At 39.1% G+C, this 18,405-nt stretch overlaps 1 protein-coding gene across 5 annotated transcripts in view; it reads left to right on the top strand.

The window, feature by feature from the left end:
- CFAP54 (cilia and flagella associated 54) overlaps positions 1-18,405 on the top strand; it is a 308,337-nt gene that overhangs the window by 260,481 nt on the left and 29,451 nt on the right. For 4 of the 5 annotated variants that reach the window (XM_010836300.1, XM_010836298.1, XM_010836299.1 and 1 more), the window contains 2 exons: positions 12,761-12,867; positions 15,772-15,913. In XM_010836300.1, the coding sequence (XP_010834602.1) occupies positions 12,761-12,867; positions 15,772-15,913 (249 nt within the window). Of the gene's footprint in view, positions 1-12,760; positions 12,868-15,771; positions 15,914-18,405 lie in introns of those variants that run through there. The other variant, XM_010836301.1, reaches the window with a different exon arrangement.

An 18,405-nucleotide genomic window follows, 5' to 3' on the forward strand; every position in this document is an offset into this window, starting at 1 on the left:
CTGTGGTACATATACACAATGGAGTATTACTCAGCCATTAAAAAGAATACATTTGAATCAGTTCTAATGAGGTGGATGAAACTGGAGCCTATTATACAGAGTGAAGTAAGCCAGAAAGAAAAACACCAATACAGTATACTAACACATATATATGGAATTTAGAAAGATGGTAACAATAACCCTGTATATGAGACAGCAAGAGAGACAGTGATGTATAGAACAGTCTTTTGGACTCTGTGGGAGAGGGAGAGGGTGGGATGATTTGGAAGAATGGCATTGAAATACGTATAATATCATATATGAAACGAGTCGCCAGTCCAGGTTTGATGCATGATACTGGATGCTTGGGGCTGGTGCACTGGGACGACCCAGAAGGATGGTATGGGGAGGGAGGAGGGAGGAGGGTTCAGGATGGGGAACACATGTATACCTGTGGCAGATTCATTTCGATATTTGGCAAAACCAATACAATATTGTAAAGTTTAAAAATAAAATAAAAAAAAAGAGGAGAGAGTTGCAACAGAAAAGGAAAAAAAGTTAAAAAAATAAAGTGTACCAGCAATATTTCCCTAGAGATACTTCAGGTGCCAATGTTGTACAGAAAAGAGAGTAAAATCTGAGTAACCAGCAAGACCAAAGTGTATAGTAAATGGGAGAAAAAACTTAATTCCTCTCTGAATGCTGTTTAAAAATTTGTATCACAAGCATAACTCATTTTAATGTTTATTATCTTTAATTCTATATCTTTATCCATGTCTAGTTCTTACATGTGTATAGGTGTTTGCAATAGGGCTAACTGGGGAGCAGGAGGAGAGGTGGGCAAGAATTTGGGAGCAGTTCAGTATCAGCGCCTGAACTCTTTGGAGACGGAACACTGAGTCCAGTTCTGGGAGAGTCTTGAAGACGGGTCAAGCTTTGAAAAATGGGACAGTTGGTCACTATCACCTTTTGCAGAGGAACCTTCCACTATAGCAATCCTTTGATTTCTGCTGTCTCTAAGAAGGGCCTCGGGCTCTTTCCCATGAAACATTTCCTGTATATTTTTGCCTTGTTCAGCACTTTTTATCTTTTTTTTGTTTTGCCTCCTGCAGTGGACTGCTCCTGCACCTCCCAGCTCTTGAGTGCTGTCCCCTCTAGCGGTGCCTCTGGTAGCTTCTGCTGCTCCTTGACTCATGTGACCTGTGTCAGATGGTAAAACCTCCAGAGCCCACCCTTTCTTTACTCTCAAGCACAGCTTCTCCCAACAGCCCCTCCATTCTGCGCCTCTAGGCTGGCAACCTAGGGCTAACTCCGGGTCTGTTATATATCCCTCCTACCCATACAAAAAAGAGAAACTTTAACACCTAACTTCCCAGAAACATTGAAAGCTGTTTATCATATTTTGAAAGTACTCGCCTTCCCACCCTTTCCATGTTCAATCCTTGCCAGATATTCCACATGCATTTTAAAATAAAAAATCTGTGGTCTCTTTTGGGGGAATTTAGTGCAGTAGTTTTCAAATCACCGTTCCAAGAATCCTCATGGGTCATGGAGTCAATATAGTGAGTGGGTCACAAGTGGTATTTTTTTTTTTAAGAAATTAAATATAAGAAGGCAGTATCAGAATGCACCACATACAGTAAGTGGAAGTGTTTTCTGAAACATTTGTTTCAGGATAGATTCTGTTAAAAAGAGCATTTCTAGATTGACGTTCAGCATTCTGAAGAATTTGTTTACTGGCTGACAAGAGAACAAACAGAGTGATAAAAGAGGATTTCCATTCAGAAAGGGTTTGGAAACAGAAGGATGGCATGGTTGGGAAACAGATTGTTTACCCCAACAGTTAGTTTTAAAAAATGAGGAACAAAGCATAAAGTTCATTTCACAAAGCCATAGAAATATCACATCCCTGTCAGTCTAGGGCAGGATGATCTGGGGGAGTTAATGCTAAGACTGCATCTGTGGCTGATAATTAGGATAACAAGGTTTTATGCATCAACAATAACATCTGACAATTAGCATGGACCCATGAACTGGTGTCAGACAGAGATTAGAAGTGGAGCACCAACTAACAAATTCTAATTTAAACAGGTTGCTTGAGTAATTTTCGTAAGCCACAAGCAAAGACACAGAACACACAGTTTTCCTATCTTAGTTCAGGGACATTTTTTTCCACCTTTGACAATAAGTATGTATGTGTTGGGTCATGATAAAAGATGCAGTGGCTGCCATAATTCTCAGCTACACAATCAGGAAATGCTGATTTAGGAGAGCTAGATGTTCTCAAACCTAAGAGTCTATTTTTTCAGAAGATAACACTGAAATTTTTTTGATGATTTAAATATTATTTGTGAACATTCATCTGTTCATTATCTTAGACCTTCAGTGTAGAGTTTAACGTTGGAAAAACTGGGTGAAGCTCATGAAACCCCACAAGATGATACAGGTATTCTACTTCATTAACTTCACAACAACTCTATGGGATAGGTACAGTTGTCCCTCAGTATCCACAGGGGATTGGTTCAGAAGCCCCTCAGATATCCACCAAAATCCAGAGATGCCCGGTCCCTTATATAAAATGGCAGGCGTGTGTGCTAAGTAGCTTCAGTCGTGTCTGACTCTTTGCAACACTGTGGACTGTACCCCACCAGGCTCCTCTGTCCCTGGGATTCTGCAGACAAGAATACTGGAGTGGGTTGCCATGCCCTTTTCCAGGAGATCTTCCCAACCCAGGGATCGAACCCACACTTCTTATGTCTCCTGAATTGGCAAGCAGGTTCTTTACCACTGGTAACACCTGGGAAGCCCCATAAAATGGCATAGCATTTGCACATACACTCTGCACATCTTATGTATACTTTAAATCATCTCCCCATTACTTATAAAACCTAATATGATGTAAATGTTATGTAGGTAGTTGCCGGAACATGGCAAATTCAAATGCTGGTTTTTGAAACTTCCTGAATTTTTAAAAATATTTTTGATTCCCAAGTTGTTGGATCCATGGATGCAGAAACCCTAGATTATAAATTATACTATCTATTTAACAGAATTACCTTTAGTAGAATATAATAGAACCACACATGTTATTCATTGAAACTTCTTTACAAGCAAAGCATCTTTTGAACCATTTCAGTGTCTCCTAAGGACAATTACTGAAGAGACTGCTAGAGCTTATGATTCTAATGAACCTCCCAGACACTGGCATTAAAAAGCGTTGTAAGAATGGCTGATTTAGAAAGAAGACTACAGCTTAGCCTTAAGGAAATATAACCATGACCAAAGGTTTGATGGTCCAAATTTGTCTCAAAATTACACTTTAGGGCCTTTAGCTTTAAAGCACCTCATATTCTTGCTATTTTTAGCATACGGGGTAACCAGTAGAATGCTTTAGCTCACAAGCCAGCCTATTTGAGGTTCAGAATGAGACTGGAGTTATGTTTATAACTTGATAAGGCTCAAGGAATGCAACCCAGAGCAAGCAGGGCAGGGGAGGGGCAATAAAGCTTCCATAGCTGGCCCTTCCTTTTGGCCTGAGACCTAAGTTGGAGGGATGCAAACGACTGCAGGGGCTATTGCATTGAAGGCACAGCCCAAGGCATGTTCTTCAGAGGCCACGGAAGTGGTAGGCAGACAAGCATGATCAAGTTAAAGAAGTCTGATCAGGCAAAGCTTGCCAGACTCCATCTGGCAAGTGAAAACACAGATTTGTACAGAGCTAAAATAGTTCTTGGAGATAAGTTTATTCAGAAGCCCAACAAGTCTGGGAACAAGAAATACAGAGCTAGTGCTCTTTTCTGGAGGCTTTTGTACCCCTAAGAAGAGCAAGACACTATTTCAGGGTCCCAAACAAACAGGCTATGCATTCAACACAAGCTGAGGCCTAGCTGGATGGTAAAGGATGAGTTAAGATCCCTGGGAAAACTAACAAGTCTTAATAAAAGCAGAAGCTCAATGTTATTAACTTGGATGTTAGGAGTGCTATAACTAAGATCATATAGATGCCCAGGACCTCCCCTGAGGTCTTCTAGATTCTGGGACTTGTTGCCTAAGTGATTAACTAGAGTTGGTCCTGCATATGGGGCCCAAGATTACCTCCAGCTTCTGGGAACTGGGGAAGACAAAAGCTGGATAAGTGAGGCAGGAACTGGCATCTGAGAGTCCCTGGCCCTTGCAGAGTGTGGTCAGGAACCAATACCACCAGCACCCCTGGAAGCTCATTAGAAATGCAGAATCTTGAATCTCACTTTAGACTCACTGAATCAGAGTATGCATTTTACTTGCACATTCCAAAATGTATGCACTTTCAAGTTTGAGAAACACTGGTCTAGGCTGGTGATACCAATGCACTTATACTCTAAAGATGACTCTCCAAGAAGTATTCTATTGCCAATTCATATAGTGGGCTCCACTGGTAACCTCTGATTTCTTTTGGTCCCACCCAAGTCACATGTCAGAACTGAAAGGAAACTAGAATACCTAAGCAACACTCTCGTTTTACACATGAGAAACAAAGTTCCATAGGGGTCAAATAACCAATGTCACAACTCGTAAGTGACAAATATAAGAATGCAAACCTAGGTCTTTTCATTTTAAATATTAATTTCTATATAAAATGTGTATAACTAATTGCTAACTAATTAATAAAGCATTTATTGAGTGCATACTGTGTGCCAAGCATTTTGTTGGGCGATTAAGATATCAAGATGAGGAAATTACAAATCAGCTTGATCTAATGGAAGTGGAAAGTAGATTCTTCTTTCATTGTTCCTGGGCTGTAAGGACAAGACAGTTTTTTTAAAAAGTGATATTTGTTTTTAAAAATTATTATTATATTAGTTTCAGCATAATGATTTCATATTTTTATACATCATGAAATAATCACCATGAAAAGTCTAGTTACCATCTGTCACCATACAAAGTTGTTACAATATGATGGACTATATTTCCTATGTTGTATATTATATCCCTGTGACTTATTTATTTTGTAACTGAAAGTTTGTAGCTGTTAATCTCCCTCAACTATTTCACTCATCCCCCAACCCCCCTCCCCTATGATGACCAAAAGTTTATTCTCTGTATCTATGAATCTATTTCTGTTTTGTTATGTTTCATCATGTTTTTTAGATTCCACATATAAATGAAATCTTGTCATATTTGTCTTTCTCCATCTGACTCATTTCACTTAGCATAATACCCTCTAGGTCCATCCATGTTGTCCCAAATGGCAAGATCTCAGTATTTTTATGGCTGAGAAATACATAATTTTCATTGGCATATATATAATTTTGAATTAGTGTTTTTTGCAGAGGTGGGATTTTTGGATGCTATGGTAGATCTGTCTTTCAGTTCATTTCAGTTCAGTCGCTCAGTCGTGTCTGACTCTTTGCGACCCCATGAATTGCAGCATGCCAGGCCTCCCTGTCCTTCACCAATTCCCGGAGTCTACTCCAACTCATGTTCATCAAGTCAGTGATGCCATCCAGCCATCTCATCCTCTGTCGTCCCCTTCTCCTCCTGCCCCCAATCCCTCCCAGCATCAGAGTCTTTTCCAATGAGTCAACTTATCTTTAATTAAAAAAAATTGTTTTCTATAGTGGCTGTACCAGTTTACATTTCTACCAGCAGTGCTTCAGTGTTCCCTTTTCTCCACATCTTCATCAACACTTGTTATTTGTTGTCTTTTTTATAGTAGCTGCCCTTTTAGGTGTGAGGTGATATCTCTCTGTGGTTTTGATTTGCATTTCCCTAAAAATTTTTGATGCTGAGCTGTTTTTCACGTGCCTGTTGACCATCAGTGTGTCTTCTTTGAAAACATGTCTGAGATCCTCTCAGATGTCCAGTTTTTAACCAGGTTTCTAATTTGTTGCTTTTTTTTGAGGTTGAGTAGCCTGAGTTCTTTGGATAGTTTGAATACTAATGTCTTACCAGATATATAATTTGCCAGATTCAAAAAAATATTGCTAAGGCCAATATCAAAGAGCATATTACCTATGTTTTCTTCTAGAAGTTTTATGGTTTCAGGTCTTACATTTAAGTCTTTAATCCACTTGAGTTTGAGTTTATTTGTATATATAGTGTGAGAGTAGTCCAGTTTAATTCTTTTGCATGTAGTTGTCCAGTTTTCTGAACACCATTTATTGAAGAAGTAGTCTTTTTCCCATTGTATATACTTGCTTTCTGTTGTAGAATGATTAACCATATAAGTGTGGGTTTATTTCTGGGCTCTCTATTCTGTTCCATTGATCTATATGTCTGTTTTTGTGCCAGTACCATTCTATTTTGATTGATATAGCTTTGTAGTAGGATTTGAAATCAGGGCGCATGATATCTCCAGCTTTGTTCTTATTTATCAAGATTCAGTTCAGTTCAGTTGCTCAATCATGTCCATCTCTGCAATCCCATGGACTGCAGCACGCCAGGCTTCCCTGTGCATCACCAACTCCCAAAGGCTACTCAAACTCATGTCCATTGTGTTGGTGATGCTATCTAACCATCTCATCCTCTGTCACCCACCTCTCCTCCCGCCTTCAATCTTTCCCAGCATCAGGGTCTTTTCCACTGTGTCAGTTCTTCACATCAGGTGGCCAGAGTATTGGAGTTTCAGCTTCAGCATCAGTCCTTTCAATGAATATTCAGGACTGATTTCCTTTAGGATTGACTGGTTGGATCTCCTTGCAGTCCAAGGGACTCTCAAGAGTCTTCTCCAATACCACAGTTCAAAAGCATCAATTCTTCAGCGCTCAGCTTTCTTTATAGTCCAACTCTCACATCCATACATGACTACTAGAAAAACTATAGCTTTGACTAGACAGATGTTGGTAAAGTTATGTCTCTGCTTTTTAATATGCTGTCTAGGTTGGTCATAACTCTTCTTCCAAGGAGCAAGGGTCTTAATTTCATGGCTGCAGTCACCATCTGCAGTGATTTTGGAGCCCCCCAAAAATAAAATCTCTCACAGTTTCCATTGTTTCCCCATTTGTCCTAGTTCTGTAAAAAATTCCGTTGGTATTTCAATAGAGATTACATTGAATCTGTAGGTTGTCTTGGGAAATATGGTCATTTTAACAGTTTTAATTCTTCCAGTTCATGAACACAGTATATCTCTCCATTTGTTTATGTTGTTTTCAGTTTCTTTTTATCAATGTCTTATAGTTTTCTGAGTACAGGTCTTTCTTTTACCTCCTTGGTTAGATCTGTTCCTAGGTATTTTATTCTTTTTGATGAAATTGTAAATGGGATTCTTTGCTCCTTCTGATAGTTCATTGTTAGTGTATAGAGATGCAACATATTTCTGGATATTAATTTTGTATTCTGAAACTTCATCGAACTTCATTTATATTAGTTCTAATAGTTTTTCTTGTGGTGTCTTTAGGATTTCTATATATAGTATCATGTCATCTTCAGACAGTGACAATTGTACTTTTTTCTCTAAAATTTGGATACCATTTATCTTTTTTTCTTGTCTGATTGCTGTACCTAGGACTTCAAACACTATATTAAATAAAAGTGGTCATAGTGGGCATTCTTGTCTTATTCCTGAACTTAGAGGAAAAGCATGATGTTACTTGTAAGTTTGTCATATATGGCCTTTATTATATTGTTGAGGTATGTTCTCTTTTATGCTCATGCTGTTGAAATTTTTTTTCATCATAAATGGATGTTGAATTTGTCAAAAACTTTTTGCACATCTATTGAGATAATCATGTAATTTTTATTCTTCAATTTGTTAATGTGGTGCATCACATTGATTGATTTGCAAATACTGAGTCATCTTGCATCCCTGAGATAAATCTCAGTTGATCATGATGTACATACAAGACAATTTTAAATATAGTATCCCTCAGTGTTTGTAAAAAATCACATCACTTTTTTTTCATTGAAAAAGTCTTTTCAGAAGTGATTAAGGAAGCATTGGAAAATTTTTCATGGGTGTATTACCTCCTGAAGAATCCAGTCCTGGATATGCAAGGTGATATAATTTATCCCTGAGGGTAAAGACAAGTTGGGAATAGAACTAAACACTGTTCTCAACTGAAAACTAAGTGGATTAGATGAGAACAGGCTGCGGGATCAGATGGGAAGCTGGTTTGGGATTAGCAGCAGATCTAAGAGAATATGGGAAGTGAGGTATCCACGTCAGGTTTAGGAGCCAGGGATGATCATGGTGCTACAAATGACAACAATAATGCTCTAAATACCACTTAAAGCAATTCACATTGACTCAGTCCTCACATTGATCCGTTGGATGAAGATTACCATATCTTCTACTTTACAAATGAGAACACAGAGGCATAATGTTTTAATAATTTTCACAAGATCACACAGCCAGTAAGTGGTGGAGGCAAACCCAGGCACCCTGGCTCCAGAGCTCAGGTTCACAGCAACTCTGAGTTTAGTGCTTTATTATTTAATTACAGCCCTATTTTATTCAAGTTAATTTTGACTTCAGGCTTTTATACTTTGAATCCAATTATCTATGCCAGGCTTCAGTTAAGTTCAGTTAAAGAAGTCTTTAAATTGTGTTGCAAAACCATTGACAAGTATCAGTTTTAGGAGGGAGAGTGTCATTTCCATAATCAGGGGTTAAATATAAAGCATGGCTTCTATTTAAAATTTCCAACTAACATGCTTTGGGGAATTTGACTAGTTCTTAGCAGATTAATGGAAATTTCAGAAATATAAAGATGTTAACGTGTAGCAGGGATATGACTGAGTTGCTTGCTGTGCACCTGAAACTCTCACAGCACTGTTGTTCAGCCATACTCTAACATAAAATAAAAGTTAAAGGAGATGCTGTAAACACTGCTAAAGAAGTACAAGATATCACTCCTGTCCTCAGAGATTGTATGTGCTAGCCTGGGAGTCAAGGTTAACAAACACAGGCTGAGAGCAAACACCACTAAGCACTGGGAGATCTTGAGCTACTCTCTCTGGGATTCATTTCATTTTCTTTTCAGAAACGTTTCATTAAACTTTCCAAAGTTTGAAAAGTCAAATATTTTTAATGAGTAAAAAAAGAACAATTCTCTGTCTAGCTCTCCTTCTCCCTGAATCTCTCTCCTCAGATGTAATTGCTTCAAACTCTTTCAACTGTTTTTGTTTGGTTGTTTTGCTTTCACCCATTTAACTAAATTATGTGCTCAGGTGATGATTTCTCAAGTGATCAGCCTTACACACTCTTCTTCTCTGCACATTCTCCTAACTGAGTCCTATCACAATTCTTAAAGCATAGTCAGTGTTTACATTATGACTATGTAAATGTCACTCACTGCTGAGCCAAATAAGGTACTATTTCCTTTCTTGTCTTCTTTCCTGCAGGAAAAAAAAAAAAAAAACCTGCCTCACTTTTGTTTCACTTAGTATTCTCTGTATTTTAGAATCTCTTATTCTTCCTAAGGTTTCAAATAACTATACAGTTCTTCTCCATGTGGACAAACTCATGAGCTTGTCTCGTAGTTCCTTTTTTCTTTCCTTCAGAGACATGCTTCAAACTGGACCAATTACTTTCATGGCTCAAATATCATCTTCAGAGCCCATTATCCATCCTCCTAATAATTCCTTCCTCTCTGAGTTGGATTCCCTTGCTCCCATGTTTCTCTCTGACTTGGCTTGCTCTCTCATGTTAAATGAACACATCTTCCATCTTCCCGAGAAAGAATGTGCTGGAGGTTCTGGTAATTCCGAGCTCACCAGACTCCACAGATTGCATCCATGGAAGGCTCTAGTAAAGAATAAAGCATGGCAGGAAGAAGAAAGCACAGATAGCCATTAGAGAGACTCAGGTACCCAGGAGGAGCTGCCTGGTCTCCTGGTCTCTGGGACACATGCTATCTATGGGTCATGAACCACTGAAATATGGTGAGATATGTTGGTTTCAAGAAAGCTGCTATCTTACTTGGGAGGGTTCTTTCATATCTCTGATCATGTAGTCAAAACCAGACTGTGGGGCTAGACTCAATGAGAGAAGTGATGATAAAAATAGACTCCAGATGTAAGTAATCAACATGTGTATTTTCTCAAAAAAAAAAAAAATAGTGCTGGTAAGCTGGCACAGGCAGCCTCCTGGTGTGTTTCACACCCCAAAAAAGAGCTGTGTTAATTACCTGCTAGTACATTCCATTCAGCTTTGGTCAAGGAACAGTTCCATTATTTCAGTCCGCTGAGATGGTTACCAAGGTGGCAATGGATTGAGATTATTCCTGCACTTACATAGGAAGTAAAGAGACCTTGTATACCTGACAAAAGGTCATCATTTTAATACTTAATTCACTGTTGTCTCAGCATAGAATTCTAGGTTGAAAATTATTTTCCCTCAAAATGTAGGAGGCACTCACTGTTCACTGCCTCTGGGAATTCTGCTTTGCTGTTGAGAGTTCTGTTCCCATTCTGATTCCTAGTTCTTTATTTGTGACATCTTTCCTCTGCAAACTCTGGGGATCTCCCCTCTGTCCCCTGTGTTCTAAAGTTGCATGGTGCACCTTGGTGTGGGTATTGTTCTGGATCCTTAGGGTGCTTATTTTAATATACGAAGTTTATTCTTTGGTTCATGTAGATTTGTTTCTTTTATAATTCACTCCCTCTAATGATCTCTGCAATTTTTAGAATTTCTGTTATTCAGATAGTGAGCCTATTAGATTGAGTGTTTACTTTTCTCATCTTCCCCTGACCCCACCATTTATGTTTTTAAATTTAGGTTTATTTGGGGGGAGATATATTTAACTTTATATTTCAGTAATCTTTTATTGATTAGTTGTTATGATCATATTTTTTTTTAAATTTAAGAGTGCTTATTCTCTGTTCCATTTTAATAGCATTGTGTTCTAATTTTTAGATGCAACACTGGCCTTTTTCTGTCTGAGAATATTAATTATGGTTTCATTGACATTTTCTTCTGCTCTCTGTCCTGTATCTGATTCTCCAAGTCCCTTTATTACATTAGTTCTGGTCTCTACCTTTCATTTCATGTCTAGTGACCCTTGGCTCTTCACTCATGTTTGAGAAAATGAGAATCATATTTAGTCAGGCTTATGGACTTTTGGCCTCACTGCAGTGTAGCTGAGCTAGCAATTTCATTGGAGGATCCTGAAATGTTAGATCTGAAGTTCTCTTCTCTTCATCTGGTAAATTTTACCAAAGAGGATCTTCTAGATTCCTGCTTGGTTTTCTACATTCTGGGTAGGGGCTAGAGTGGGATAAAGGGATGCCTCTTGTTCAGAATATGGACTTGCACTTATCAATGTTTTCAATTCAGCATTTCATTCCTGGACTAATGTCCTTCCTGAACATATATCTTCTTTTTCTAAAATTTTTAATTGGAGGATAACTGTTTTACAATATTGTATTGGTTTCTGCCATACATCAACATGAATCAGCCATAAATATACATATGTCTCCCCGCTCTTGAACCTCCCTCCCACACCATTCCACCCCTCGAGGCTGTCACAGAGAACCTGATGTGAGCTCCCTGCATCACAGAGCAAATTCCTACTGGCTATCTATTTTACATATGGTAATTTGTATGTTTCAGTGCTACTGTCTCAATTCATCCCATCCTCAGCTTCCCTCACTGTGTCCACAACTCTGTTCCCTATGTCTGCATCTCGTAGATCTTCTCTGATTTAACCTCAACAGTGAAAGAAGTTTGGGCAGCGTAGAAGAGGCAGAAAAGGAGGAAGGGAGTCTCCTGGTTGCAAGAGCTCAGAGAAGGGATGGGAGGGAGATTATTCCTGAGGTTGTTGGGGTTCTTGGTCATGCTTGTCATCGGCAGCCCCTCTGAGGCCAGGTGGGACACCACCTTTCCTCTCTGCTGACTCAGCTATGCTCTTCCAGGTGCTTTCACAGTGTTGCTTTCATCTCTCATCTACTTCATTTTCTCTTTTGCTTCTGTCTTTGTGAATTTATGACTTTAAGAAATTTTTTTTATTATTAATTCATATTGGGAGACTGCAGGATCTTAGTTCCCTGACCCCTCATAGGGATTGAACCTATGCCACCTGGGGTGGAAGTGCAGAATTCTAACCACTGGACTGCCAGGGAATTTCCCACATCCCTTTACTCTTACTTTAGTTTGACTTGAGAGGAACCAGAGATAAATGAATGCACTTAATTAGTCAATTTTGATTATCAACTCTGGGGTGCAGCGTTCTTATATCTAAAATGAAGGACTTAGAGCGGACCACCTCTAAGTTTCTCTGAATCTCAAATTCTATAAATTCATTATAAAGAGGTGCCGTAGACTATAGGCCTGACTCTAAGAACTGTCAAGAGGTCAAACATTAGGTAAATTACTAAAGCATGAGTCATTAGGAGACGTTTCATCTTAGAGGTGGGGGCTGAAAAATTGTGTGTGGATTGCACGCACAAAGAGAAGAAGAAGGGAATCGCCTGAGTGCACAAAAGTAGCCAAGACCACTGATGGGGAAAGGGGCATTTTGAGAAGGAACAGGAAACCAAGTTGGATATTTACCAGGTATATATTAGACTTGTTGCAGAGGACCTTCAAAGGCTAAATTTTAAACTTAACTGCAGTAAGAAATGTCAGTCTTTAAAAATAATATAATCTTAGTACCAACTAGCATTTATTTTCATCTCATAACCTTTGCACAATTCTTGTTCATATCATTTCTCTTTAAAGGGAATTGGGGGGAAAAGCCTCATTTTTTCTCTTTCAAAGAAAAGCCGTTTAAAGTATAATGACATTGTTTTGAGAGCCAATGCTGTAGTTTTTGAGGTGGAGTGTAATTTTGATGTCACATTTGAGATGTCTTTTCATTTACAGGTTTTATTGTTGTATGCATATAATATGAAGCCCCTGAATATTTCTGATGTTGCATCTGCTGCTTGCAACTGTGTGTACGTAGGCTCTTTCTGGGTTCCACTAAAAAGGCAAGTAAAGATGGATTATCTGCAATTCTAACCCTCTTTGCTGATATTTTCATAAGGTTGGCTGTTTCAGTAATATACAAGGTAAATCCAGGAGAACTTCTGGAAGACATTTTTGGAAGAATCTTCCTTTTACTTAGAGAAGTATGATATTTCAGTGGTTAAGAGCATGAACTCTGACTTCAGTCCTCTTTGGTTCACATGCCAGTGTGGCCTTCCCTATCTTAGTATCCTTGACCAGGCTACTTAACTTCTGTGTGCCTCAGTCTCTTTATCAATAAAATAAGAATAATAATAGGACCTAGTATTGCTGGACTATGTGTTGGAGTATTGTCCTAGTATTGTGGGGCTTCCCTGATGTCTCAGAAGGTTAAGAATTCGCCTGCAATGTGGGAGACCTGGGTTTGATCCCTGGGTTGGGAAGATCCCCTGGAGGAGGGCAGGGCAGCCCACTCCAGGATCCTTGCCTGGAGAATCCCCATGGGTAGAGGAGCCTGGTGGACTGCAGTCCATGGGGTCCAGAGAGTCGGACACAACCGAGCAACTAAGCACAACAAATTGGAGTAACAGTTCTAGTACTTCATTAACAGATCACAGGGAGTACAAAGATGTTGTCTGTAGTTTTGCCTGTAGTTTAGGGTGTGTTTTAAAAATAACTTAATGTGACTCTGTATTAAGTTGTAATTAAGCCCAAACTCCATCCCCATCCCAGCCTCATCCTTCCCTCTCTGCCCAGTCCTATACGATGGCCAATCCTATCTGTTCCCCCATCAGAAGTCTCTGCATCAGCCACATTGTTTACCTCCCTCTTCATCCAACAGTGGATGGAGATTCTTAACTTTCGCTCATGCCTGGGTTCTGTCTCTTCTGATTTCACCTTATTCAGTTCCTTGTTTGTTTTCTTTTTTTTTCTTTGCTTAGTTAATTTAGCTGTGATTCCACTATTTGTTACTATTGTGACCTTAAGCCTAACCCATTCCATTTTCTCATTTCTGAGATGGAAATAATACTCTGCCTACTTTTGGGGGTTATTGTTGGGATCAAGTCAGACAGTATATGCATATGTGTTGCATGCATGTATAATATATGCATATACTTTGTAAAACCAAAAGCACTGAGCAGATGTCAAGTTTCTTCACGGCCTCCTACACCTGTCAGCCTCAGCTCCTCCCCCTATTCACCACCTACTAAGTGCTCAGTGAACAGAGACTTGGTGCTTTTCCATCCTTCTGAGGAGAGTCTGGTTCCTGCTTCCTGATTTCCATTTGGAAAGACTTCCTGGCCTCACCATGAAAGGGAATAAAACAAGAGATGTTTCAAGAACTGGCATACTTTTAATTATTCAGTCAACTTTCTTTTCCTTTTTTTTTTTTCGGTGAAATGGCAGAAAATCTTAGACATAAGACTGTGCTAGCACCACTAAGCCACAACACTGGGAAATCATGCTCCTACCTTTGTTGTCGTTCAGTCACTAAGTCATGCCCAATTCTGCTCTTACCTTGTACATCCAAAAGGTAGCAGGATTTATTTTTAGAACTGCGTAATGAAAAAGATTATAATTTCTGCAGAACAGAATGTAATAAAACTGACAGGATTCTTTTTTTAAAAAAAAAACTGCAAAATGCTCTTGATTTTGGTGTGTTTATGATCAACAGTTTAGTAGACTAAAGTTAGGGACATGTCCCTGTTACTGAGGCTCTTACCGGGGAAGGTAACTGACAAATGTTCATCTGATTCATCCCTTGGTGATACAGTGAAAATAGACTATTTCTCTCACCCCGGGTGGAGTTCCTTGCGTTCCTATGGGGGTCAAGATAAGGGCAGTCTATAGGGAGTTGCTCTTGTTAACCATCCTTTAGAAGGCAAAGTAAGAGGATGCTGTGGAAAACTGGGGAATTGATGTTCCTGCATTTGTTCCTGATGTCATTTTGGTTTTTCGCATCGTCTACTTCTTTTACATAAAAATTTACCTCCATCCCTGGATAGAGACCTGTGGATCCATGCACATTTATGCACGCACCTGTTCTCTGCATACCTGGATCCTAGAGTCACTGGGAGCCCTGCAGGTGGCTGTTTGCTTCCTTTCCCTGTTTCATTGCTTTTCCAGCTTCTGACCTCATTGACTAGTTAACTCCTGCCTTTGACACCTCCACAAGTCACTGGACTGTGACTCCAGAAGCTTTCTGGCCTCAGTGTAATTACCACTCTGTCCTCTTCCCTCACCCTTGGCTTTTGCTTTTTCTTCTTTCTTGATTCTTCTCCCTAACCCCCACTCCCCACATGATACACGTCACTGTGTGGGCTCCTTGATTGGTCTCTTAGACCATGGCTGACTTGTCCTAATTCTTAGCTTCAGACCAGCCAGCCAATTGGAGATGGTACTGAGTTTAAGCAGGAGTGGATCTTTTGTCACTACCTGGTGTTTCTTTGCCCAAGTAGATATTTATTTCCTTAATTTTCATCTTAAGCAATATTTTGGCTGTCTACATTCCTTTTCTCACTATGCCTTTGTGCTTATGCTGCTGTGCTTAGTCATACCCATTTCCTTGCAACCCCATGGACTATAGCCCACCAGGTTCCTCTGTCCATGGAATTTTCCAGGCAAGAATACTGGAGTGATTGCCATTTCCTCCTCCAGGGAATCTCTATTATGCCTTTGCCAGTTTATAATTATAAATCTGGGTATATAACTAAATCATAAACATCATACAGACAAGAATCACATCTCTTGGCTCATGTCTCTTGAATGAAGGAATAATTGAATGAGTGATGTTTGTGGTGGGGGGGCGGTTGCCAGAAATCTAAGTGTTAAATAACTAAGGATTTATTTTATACATATTATTGATTCTGGGAATAAATGAATGCCTTTCTTTTAAAATAAAATGCATATGTGTTTATTATTTTTAGAGTTATTTCAGTTCATGAGAAACTATCTAATCTTACGCAAATTGCTGAAATATCATTGCCAACAACTCCTAAAGTTACTTCAAATGGAAATTTACATGAAGTAGAGGAAACAGAAGAGAAATCAATTGATGCAGAAATGGAAGTAAGTTAATGGAAAATTATATTGCAGGATGGATGCCATTATCCATAATCATTTAAATTATTTTTTACTTTGTCAGAGAAGAACGAAACGTAGATAACATTATCTACATAACTAAACGTAGATCATGTGGTTCTTCTGGCCTTTACTTTCTCTACTTAGAGAACCAAATATGACCCAACTTTTGGACACATAAGTAATGTTTTCTTCAAAGCTCTTCTGATACGAAGAATCAGATGGTAATGAAAACAAAGCCAACCAAGAGAAATTATTCAGATATCACCATGGCTCCTAAGAAACAATGCTCTATAGCTTTATAATGTTACTTTTAATTTTTCACTCTAAGTCTAATATTTGAGCATTTTTATTATGCAAATAATATGTGAAGAAAAATTAGAAAATATAGATAAGCATGTATCTTTCAGACTTTTTCTGCACATCTGTATTTTTCTAACTAGAAAAAAAGGCATATTATATTAACGTTATAGTGTGTTATTCATCTGATTACAGAGTTGAATGGTTTTGTGATGGAGTTCATGTTTTGAAGGAAAGGGTTATTTCTCTTTTATTCCTTCTGTGTTCTAAACCTGTTGAAAAATGCGACACAGGAAATGGATACTGTATATGGAGATGTCAAAACATCAGCATCATTGCTGATAAAACTGATTAGCAAACATGGCACTGGATCTATGGCCAAATAAGCTTATCACCATTCCACCCCTGAATTAGCCAGACTTGCCCACCTAGTTACACAGTTATCTAGCATACTTGTGTGACCATAGGATTTCCACCACTCCCCTCCTGCCCCTGGAAGGCTGACCACATGGAGGAGCAGAGAATAATAGTCCTGTAGGCAGGGTGCCTCCAAAAATGTAAGCAAAGATTGCTTTGATGGGGCTGAGCCTAGCACACTCTGTTGCTTTTCTCAGACTCATCAGTCAAATAAGTGACTCTGCTCTCCTGGCTAGGTCTGAAAGGAGCTACAAGTGTCCCTCCTTCTCAGGAGTCGAGTGGGAGTTCCTAATCCTCTATGGAAAAATGAGAGAAGCAGAGAATGCGTGTCCTCCCCTAACCACTTGCTCTTTGAATTTCCATTTGTACATTCCTCCAGTTTCTTGAGATATGTGTTCCCTAGTTACTGCAGCAACTTTTTTTGAAAAAAAAAAAAAAAGATTAAATAGATGGACAAGGTTTAAATGAAAAGGGACAGTCTCCTGCCCAACATGTCCACAACCTGCAGTCCTGCAAGCAGTCCACTTGCAGCTCTTTCATCTGTTCCTTTTGTTATTTAGTTCCAAGTCTATAAATAATTTGCAGAATCAGTTGCGAAAAACAAGGCAACCAATACAACTTCAAATCCAAGTGAGTCCACTGGGCTCCACGGCTCCCCACACCAGCCTCCAGGCTAGCAGAGCACCCATTCTCTGGAGCATCTCCAGGCACTGGGCTGCGGTGAAGAAAGGGAGCACAGCATAGCCTGGTTCTGCAGGTTTACATCATGTCACTTCCTTTCACATGTCATTGGATGAATAATTCACAAGCCATGCCAACAATTCTGCTACCAACTTGGCAAGAGGAAAGCCAGAATAATGATGAATAATGCTACTGAGAGCCAAAAATAATTAGTTTTCTCCTTTGATGTATCAATTCCATATAGTATCTCTTGATTTTACTATTATGTGTAAGGACTTGAATCCCTTATACTTTTCAACTGTTCCTTTCCCCTTCCTTTCTAAATATTGTTATATCACAGAATTTAATTAAGCCAGCATTCAGTGTTTACATTATTATAACCCTCTAAACAGTGTTCACAGTTTAGAGGGTACTGTGGTTATTTTCCTTTCCTGTAGAAGGTTTGATTTTTCCTCTATCTGTCTTTTTTCTTAGCTTCTCTCTGATCATTACATGAGGTCTGTCATGTTCATCCATAAACTTTTTTACCCAAGCATAAATAGTTATGTCTCAACTCTTCTTTCCCTTCCTGGAGGCCCCTCTCTGACTCTGGTTAAGGACTGGTCACCCCCAATGCCGGTAGCACACCTCTAATTCTGGGACCTCCCTCTGCTGCTTTTCTGTTTGAATTCCCAGCCACTTGGGTCCCATATCTGTTTGACTTCTCTGTTAGCTTTTAGCATCTTTCGTTTATTTTTGAGCTGCTGAATCTTTTTTTTAATCACTTTTTGCTAGTTTGATATTTAATTGGTTACCAATAAGAAAACATTTTTAATTCTCAAAGAGTATGATTGGTATGGGCTCACTTTGTTTTCTTGTTTACCTCATCTTCACACCAATTATGGGAAAGTGCAAAATCTAGCAACTCTCCTGATCTTCAGAATATACACGTGGGTGTTTTTTGGTCTAAATTTACCAGTGACGTGAATGAGTGCATTTTTCCCTGTTGTGAAAGCACCAGTCCCGTAAGAGGATTATCAGGCAAGAACAGTTAGTCTTTGCAAAGAAACAACTTTCCAGAGTTTCTATCACCTGTGCTCTGT

Source organism: Bison bison, unplaced genomic scaffold (assembly GCF_000754665.1).
Source record: "Bison bison bison isolate TAMUID 2011002044 unplaced genomic scaffold, Bison_UMD1.0 scf7180017864062, whole genome shotgun sequence".
NCBI lineage: Eukaryota > Metazoa > Chordata > Mammalia > Artiodactyla > Bovidae > Bison > Bison bison.